The sequence below is a fragment of the Nyctereutes procyonoides genome, unplaced genomic scaffold, assembly GCF_905146905.1.
Source record: "Nyctereutes procyonoides isolate TBG_1078 unplaced genomic scaffold, NYPRO_anot_genome, whole genome shotgun sequence".
Classification (NCBI taxonomy): Eukaryota; Metazoa; Chordata; class Mammalia; order Carnivora; family Canidae; genus Nyctereutes; species Nyctereutes procyonoides.
The window spans coordinates 541,098-550,538 of record NW_026575019.1 but is presented as its reverse complement, the minus strand read 5'-3'; the positions used below and the strand labels follow the sequence as shown (position 1 = coordinate 550,538).

Sequence of the window (9,441 nt, the reverse complement as noted above, 5' to 3'; positions counted from 1 at the left end):
AAAAGAAAGAAATCCAGTTATAGCTTTGGGATCAATGAAGTGATAAATAGAGTACTTAGATATAAATTATTCCATTGAATTGATATTGGAATGATTACTACCATTAATGGGATATGGAAATATTTCTTCAGTTGTGACTGGCTCAGAATATGCTAAACAGAAAGATTGAGTTAAGTTTATCATTGTGGCATTGCACTAAGACACTCTTAATTGTACCAATTATACTATATCTATTTTGGTATAATTCAACCCAAAATGTCCATATTAAGTAATATCAATTTTATAATATAATTTTCAATACTTACCTTTTGAAATTTGGTTTAGGAATCCATTATAAATTGATTATTTTAGAGTGTCTCTCAAATCCTTTGCATGTTTGTGGTCAAAAGCAATATCTTTCTTGCTAGAACTTTTCTGAAAGCTGTCTTCACATCTTTGTTTCTCAGTGTATATATGAGAGGGTTTACCAAAGGGGTAACCACACAGTAAAACACTGAGATCACTTTACCAATGGTGAAGTTGTGCTTCGCTGGAGGGTGAACATAGGCAAAGATAATGGTGCCATAATAGATAGAGACCACAGTGAGGTGGGAGGCACAGGTGGAGAAAGTTTTTTTTTGTGCCTTTTGGGAAGACAGCTTGATTATTGTGACCACTATGTAGCCATAAGAGGACATAGTGAGAAGGAAAGAACTTAGAATCACGACAGAGGTACATGTGTAACCCAAAGTCTCCACCAAAAATGTATCTGAGCAAGAGAGTTTGAAAATGGGGTCTGAGTCACAAAAGAAATGGTTAATCTTCTGGGGGCCACAGAAATTTAGATGAGAAATGAGTATGGTAGGTGGGAGAGGGGCAATGAAGCCCCCAATCCAAGATCCAGCTGAAAACTGCAGGCACATACGAATACTCATGAGGAGTGAATAATGGAGAGGACTGCAGATGGCCAGGTACCGATCATAGGCCATCACCGCCAGCAGGATGCACTCTGTAGCTCCCATAGAGAAAAAGAAGTAGTACTGGGTGATACAACCAGAAACAGAGATGGTAACAACCTGTGAGAGGCAGGTGTCCAGCAATTTAGGCACCGTGGCTGTGGTGTACCAGATCTCCAGGAATGACAAATTTCCTAAGAAAATGTACATGGGCGTTTGGAGTGTGATATCCATGAGAACAAGAAAAATAATGAGGGTGTTTCCCATGAGGGAGAGCAGATATACAATAAGAAATATCACAAACAAGGTGATCCGCAGATGTAGAACACCAGGAAACCCAAGAAAAATGAACTCTGTCACTCTTGTTTGGTTTGTTATATCCATAGCTCATCGTCTCTGATTTAGAAAAAACCAGCAAAGCGCAGAGTGTCTGGATAAGCAAAAATGGAATATTTATTTCATGATAATAGACTAATAATAATTTAAAAAGTTAGTGGCTGGCAGTAACCTTAGTTGGTGTCTTTATAAATATTTTCCATGAGTTAGCTTATTTGGTTTGCAGAATAATTCTCCAAAATAAATAGTATAATAATCCACTTCTCTAATAAAGAAACTGAGTTGAGAAATCATTTTGTCACTGTTACATCACTTTAAGTGGTGGGACAGATTCTATCCAGGGAAGTTGTTTTAAAAGTCCACAGTCCAAACTAATATATAAAATGTGGCTATTGGGGATCCCTGGGTGGCGCAGCGGTTTGGCTCCTGCCTTTGGCCCAGGGCGCGATCCTGGAGACCCGGGATCGAGTCCCACGTCGGGCTCCTGGTGCATGGAGCCTGCTTCTCTCTCTGCCTGTGTCTCTGCCTCTCTCTCTCTCTCTGTCTGTGTGACTATCATAAATAGATAAAAATTAAAAAAAAATAAAATGTGGCTCTTGGAAGAACATAGCATTGTTCCATAACTGAGTATTTCACATACTATTCATCAGATGATGGAGAAAGATCAATAACATTTTTATCAGGGGCTAGTGGATAGGATGGAGCTCTTATAATGAAGCTCCTAGACATACTTGTTGTCTTATGAAGATAAATGGTTGCCTGCAGTATTAACTTTATTACCCATATTATACACCACCAATTAGGGTTAGGTTGGAGATGGGTACATGAGTAAATTCTATCTCCAGAAAATAGACAGTAGGAGTCAACATCTATATGGAGATAATTTTTTCATAAATATTCCTTTAATTTTCTTATTTTTTTATTTTTAGTCATTACACTCACCAATTTTCCTACATTAGTTAGGGACAGTAAAGAAAATAATTTTAAGTCAAAAATCCATTATTCTCAATGAACATAGAGTTTGTTTCCATAGTATCATTACTGTGAAAGAACATTTAATATAACCACTTACCAATTTTAAACGTACAATATGGTATTTATAGTTATAGTTATGTTAAATGTTTCTGCCAAAATGTTTCTGCCAAAAATGTTCTGCCAAAACACAAAAAAATAACCTAGAATTTATAATATAAGAAAATGATTAGAGAAAAAATTGGGAGTAATTTTTTAAAATATTTTTCTTGAGTTTGATTTTTTATTTTCATTAGAAAAATATTAACATTTATGTAACACATGTAAGACCAAGAGACCGAAGTATATATTTTTCCTATTATCAGATAAATATTGTATGGAAATTTTTCTCCTAGTATTAATATAACAAGAAAAATAAGAATTTGGAAAGTATATCACTAGAGCCATGAAAAAAGAATTATCACAAAGAAAAAAATTTCTCCTTCTAAAAGACATCATACGGGATCCCTGGGAGGCGCAGCGGTTTGGCGCCTGCCTTTGGCCCAGGGCGCGATCCTGGAGACCCGGGATCGAATCCCACGTCGGGCTCCCGGTGCATGGAGTCTGCTTCTCCCTCTGCCTATGTCTCTGCCTCTCTCTCTTTCTCTCTCTGTGACTATCATAAATAAATAAAAATAAAAAATAAAAAAAATAAAAGACATCATACTTATTCAATTCTGTCTTTTGTAAAAATAGGGTTATATACGGGGTGCCTGTGTGGCCCAGTTAATTGGGCATCTGCCTTTGGTTCTCATCATGGTTTCAGGGTCCTGAAACCAACCCTGTGTTGGGCTCTCCTGAGAGAGGGACTCTGCTTCTCTCTCTCCCTCTGCCCCTCCCCTCTGTTCCTGCAGTATTTACTCTCAAATGAACAAATAAATAAATCATTTTAGAAAAAGGCTTAGACAAGTTATATATAACCATAGGAGGGAATTGGGTGATTAAAAATCAATTTTAAATCATTTAGCACATTTATAAAAATAAAATAATATTTAAATATGAAAATGAACATATATATTTTTAAATTTATAATTTTATATATTCATTTTATACTTTGCATACCTATAAATCTATGCATAATTTATTTACATTATTTATAAAACTATATATTTTAAAATTCATTAAATTTAAAAACTAATTCATATATTATTAAAATTTATTTATAGTTGTTTTAATTTATAGGCCATGGCTGCCTATCCTACATGCCAAATAAAATTATGAGAAGGAATATTTCCCCAGATTGCAGAAATATCCCAGATTATAAAAGTATTTTGTTAAATACCACCACTACTCTCTAGGCAAGTGAAAAACAGTGCAGATTATATCCCCCAGATGTACTCACAGAATTTATTCTGTTTGATTATTTTTCAGGAGTGGAATTTTATTGGTTACATGCTCTTTAAATATTTCTTATCACCAAGGTATATGTTACAGCACTCTATATTCAATTTGTTACAAGGGAAGTAAGCTAAGTACTCTCCACCCTGCTATTTTATTGGCTGTTTTACACCATCTATGCTACAAATAAACACCAAATTCCTTGTGTGTGTGTGTGTGTGTGTGTGTGTGTGTGTATTTTCCCTCTATTTTCTTATACCTAATTGCCAGTATGCAGGAAACAGCACGTTCTGAAATTGCCCGTGCGAGAAGTATTAGAATTTTATGAGTATTGAGTCTTGGAAATTTGCCTTTACCTTAGGGCATTCATGTAGATTCCCTGAGGACTCTCCTTTGGAGAGGGTCAAAGTACTCTCCCCTTGGGGCCAAAGGAAGAACAAAGCAACTATGAGAAATATTAGAATCAGAAGGAATAAAAAAAGAAAAAAAAAAGAAACTGAAGGAATAGTCTCCTAAGCGGCTTCATTAGCTGCTATTGCTCATGGTATTCACCCTTCATTTATTTTTTTTATTATTTTTTTAATTTTTTTTCACCCTTCATTTATGAGTATGGACTTGAACCTCTTAATATTTCAGCCACCAGAGGCATGACCAGAAAATACTATTTCCTAGCTGCAAAATGCATACAAGATCAGCATTGAAAAATCTTCTTTCAAAATAACAGAATACAAAACTAATAAGACAAAACCCTGGATTGGTATCATTTATAAAAAAATAATTAAGAAAGCACTGACCAAGTGTGTAAGAACACATTGCTACCCACTATGTAGATTCCAAGGTTTAAGCATTTCACAAAGGTTTTAGGTACAGGAGCATAGTGAATATGTGCAGAAAGTATGAAAATATGACAAACTTTGGTATTGGAAGATAAGAAAATGATAATATAGAAAATCAAATAAAATAAATATGGATGATATCCATATATGTGTATTTATAATAAAGGAATTTACAATATGAGTTTGAGCTTGTTCAAATAATTCAAGGAAAAGTATGTTTTGTTCAGTAAATTGTTTTATGAACACTGGTTATGCCATACATAAAATAAAAACTCACATCTTGTGCATAAATGCCAAGTAAGCCAAACATTCATTTATTTATTAAAGAATGGAACTTTAAACAAATGCTTATCACTATGTAAGTGGAAATCACCAAGGGATACTTGAAAATATGCAGAGGTGTTCATCTGCAGTGACATGGGATGCTGATGGCATGTATCTAGATGGACATGAGCATTGCTAATTATGTAAGGATGCCAAGTAATGCACCAGGGTGTTAGTCCTGTTCTCACTAAGAATAATTCCCCAAAAGGCAACAGGAGATATCTTTTAAAAATAAAATTGTGGAGTTACAGTTGACATATGATAAAATACACCTGTTATAAGTGTAAAGTTCAATATATTTTGGCAAATGTATATACATGTGTAGCTACAACCACAATCAAGAAATACAGTCTTCTTAATCACTCAAAATTTTCTCAAGCCTAATGCACTCAATTAATTTCTCCCTTTAGAGTCAAGCAATCACTGTTCACTACTATGGCTTAGCTTTCCTTTACTAGATGTTCACATATGCACAGTCATAAAGCATATACTTCTGGTGTTGGGCTTATTTCATCCACCATTATAAATTAGAGATTCAATTCATGATGCTGTGTGTTATTTTAAAGATTTATTTATTTAACTGAGAGAGAGGAAGTAAGTGGAAAGGAGGGGAAGAGGGAGAGAATCTTCTTTGCTGAACATGGAGCCCCAACAGGGCTGGATATCATGACTCACAATATCATGGCCTGAGTCAAAATCAAGAATTGGACACTCAATCGACTGAGCCACCCAGGTGCCCCCTTAATGCTGTGTTCCTTGTAAGCCTATCACTTTTTAGTGCTGAGTTGTATTCCTTTGAATAAATATACTAAATTTAATCATCCATTTACTCATTGTAGATTTGTTTGTTTATTTTCATTCCTATTTTGATAAGAATGAAACTGCTTTTAAAAAGAATAAAAACTGCTTTGCATTGTTATGTACAAATCCTTGGCATAGATGTGTTTCTTTGTTGTTTTGTTTTCAAATGTTAAACTATCTTCATATTACCTGCATATATTTCAGTTGGTCATGATTCAATTCACATATTATTTTGTATGTGTCTATTTATATAGTCTGAAAATTACCTAAAAGTCTGATGAAGGGTCCTTATCTGGCTTGCTTAACTTGGAACATAGACTGGAAGATTTGCAGACATTATTCCTAAATGTTACAGTAAAGAGCATTAAAACACAAAAGGAGGGCAGCCCAGGTGGCTCAGCGGTTTAGCGCTGCCTTCAGCTCAGGGCATGATCCTGGAGACCTGGGATCAAGTCCCACGTCGGGCTCCCTGCATGGAGCCTGCTTCTCCCTCTGCCTGTGTCTTTGCCTCCCTCTGTCTCTGTGTCTCTCATGGATAAATAATTAAAATATTTAAAAAAACATACTAAGGATAGGAAAATTCAACTAGTCAACATAGAATTTACTTCCAAAATTCAGAAGAGAAGAATTTTGAAGATTCATTTGACATTGTGGACATTTGAACATAACCTTGTGTACAGGACACTATAGAAAGTCATATGTATGTTCAGGGCATGACATGTTCATAAAAAACTGGAGAAAATGTAAAGATTCTTACCATAGGCTGATCCCTAGGATTAATGCAATACTGGCTAAAGGTGGAAGGATAAAAAATAAATAAATAAAGGTGGAAGGAGGCTCACGATAGTCAATACACTAAGGCTAGGAATATTCTTATAGGTGTGTGCATTTTATTTTACTAGTTCCTAGAATTCATATGAACCTCTCAAAATACATTTGTATTTACAAAATATCAAAAAATCATTAAACACCTAGGAAAAAATAATCAAAGCATGTAAGTTGTGTACATGGAGTACAATATCATATTGCTTGTTGCAGCCGGGGCGAGAAGGTCCGGATTCAGGGACCGAGGGCAAGGGGATGAGAAATAAACAAGAGACTAAAAGTTCATGGGATAGGAGGTTCCATGCAGCTGATGGCTACAATGCACAAGCTTTATTTTTGCATGTAGAGTTTATATAGCCTCTGTAAGCAGGCAGCTTATTTCTTTAAGGAGAAGTACATCTCGCGCACAAACATACATTGTTTTTAAAACTAACACCTGTTATTTGTTTAAGCAATAGAGCATGAATGCCACATTTAGACTAAACAGTGAGGTTTGTTTATTAAGTAATGTCTGCCAAGGTGGTCATGTGTCAGGCCACCTCCTTGCTTACTTTATGGGAACTTGTCTCGATAACATTTTAAAGGAGAAGCAAATATGTACTTTTACTTCCATAAGGGGGAAGAGCTAGGTGCATCCCAGCAGGTTGGCCAGGTATGACAAGGAGCCTTTGCTCAACCTGGAACCCTGCCTCCCACCGCAGGACTGCGGGTTGGCCAGGGACGACAGGGAGCTTTGGCTCAACTTGGAACCCTGCCTCGCACCGCAGGACTGCGGGTTGGCTAGGGACAACAAGGAGCTTTGGCTCAACTTGGAACCTTGCCTCACACCGTGGGACCGCTCCCAACAATTGCTGAAAAAAATTAAGAAATAAATTCTGAATAATTTAAAAGATATATTGTGCTTCATATACAAACAATTCAGTCAACATTTCAATACTACATAATCTGCAAAGTCAATGTCTTTTTTTCTGAAATGGAAAGCTGATTTTCAATTACCTAGAATTCTTTTTTTTCAAGATTTTATTTATTTATTCATGAGAGAGAGAGAGAGACAGAGAAAGAGAGAGAGAGAGAGAGAGAGAGAGAGAGAGAGAGAGAGAGGCAGAGAAGGAGAAGCAGTCTCCATGCAGGGAGCCTGACATGGGACTCAATCCTGAGACTCCAGGATCACACCCCAGGGCTGAAGGCAGTGCTAAACCACTGGGCCCCTGGGGCTACCCTATTACATAGAATTATTAGATGCTTTAAAGATCCAAACTTTCTTGAAAAAGAAGAAAATGTTGAAGGACTCATATTCTTGATTTCAAAACAATATAAGACTGACATAAGAGTAGACATATACCATTGATATAGAATGACAGATCAGAAATAAACACATCTATGGAAAATAGATTTCTGAGAAGAATGCCATTTCCACTCAATGGGAAAAATGAAATTTCTTTTACAGATGATATTTGGATAAATGAACTTCCATATGCAGGAAAATGAAGTTGGACTCCTACCTCAGTATATATAATAATTAATCCAAACAGACCAAATACATAAACATAAGAGTTGCTATTATAAAACTCTTAGAAGAATAAATGGTAATAATACTTTGTGACTTGATATTTGACAGTGATTGCTAGATATAACACCAAATATACAAGCAGCAAAAGAAAGTAATGATAAATTGAACTACATCAAAATTAAAAGCTTTGTGTATGAGAAGTCATTGTCAGGAAAGTGCAAAGACAACATATAGAACTGAAAAAATACTTGTAAATTATGTCTGATAAGGTTTTAATATCCAAGTTATACAAATAAGTCATGAAAAAATTAAAAAACACAATAAATGTTCAAAAGACATAAATATTCATTTCTTTGACGATATACATATATGATCAATAAATACATTCAAATGTGTTCAAAATCATTAGTCATTAGGAAAATTCAAATAAAAATTGTAAGAGGGACACCTGGGTGGCTCAGTGGTTGAACATCTGCCTTCAGCTCAGGTTGAGATCCTGTGTCCTGGAATCAAGTCCCACATCAGGCTAGAGAGCCTGCTTCTTCCTCTGCCTGTGTCTCTGCTTCTCTCTGTGTCTCCCATGAATAAATAAATAAAAATTTTAAAGAACATCATAACCTAAAATGACTTTGCATCTACTGCATATTGTATATATACAGTGGAATATTATTCAGCCATAAAAAGGACACCCTGTTATTTGCAACAATATGAATGGACCTGTACATTTTATGTGGAGATATCATACAGAGAAAAACAAGTAGTATATAATGTCATATATGTGGAATCTCAACCAGCAAAACATAGAGTGAGAGTAAATTGCTGGTTAATAATGGATAGGGTTGGAGGAAATAACAGATATTATTTAAGGGTATAGGCATGATACAGGTAATAAATAAGCCCTAGAGATCTAATACAGAGTATAGTAAATATAGGCAACAATATAATATACAAATCACCAAACTTACTGAGATGAGAACTTAATTAATTCAACCACTGAAAAGAAATGATAATAATATAATAGGGGTGCTAATTATCACTGCAATGACAATTAGATGACAATATATGAGTGCATCAAATTATGTATACCATACATTTACACAATATTATATTATAAAGAAAAATTAAAATAAGTGTGATATCTCATTTGGCTTATAGCCATAGATGAGCCATCTCCATGCACTTTTCCCGTGTTCTACCACCCAAATGGCTTTAAAGTACATGATCCTCTTTGAAATGCCCATAAATCACCAAGAATCAGAGATTTTGAACTTAATTTGTCTGCCTAGAGCATTTGTCAGACTTTTGCTTACATACTACAGGAGGAATTAAATAAAAAATAGTGGTAAGAATAATTGGGCAGAAAATTGGAACAATTCATTATTGTCAAAATACTAACTCTCTGTCAACATCATGGTTGGCTTCTAGAAACTGTATGAAATTTTAGTTAATTAATTGTTTGTATAATTTAGAAAATCCTTCATAAAGCTATTCATAAGAAACAGTCATGCTTGGGGATTGTTATTCT

General features: G+C 35.1%; 1 protein-coding gene across 1 annotated transcript; it reads right to left on the bottom strand.

Annotated features, from left to right (window-relative positions):
* Positions 1-359: 359 nt before the first annotated feature.
* Positions 360-1,319, bottom strand: LOC129521603 (olfactory receptor 6F1-like). Its single transcript, XM_055343269.1, has one exon. The coding sequence runs from the start codon at positions 1,317-1,319 to the stop codon at positions 360-362; it is 960 nt and encodes a 319-aa protein (XP_055199244.1).
* Positions 1,320-9,441: the final 8,122 nt, after the last annotated feature.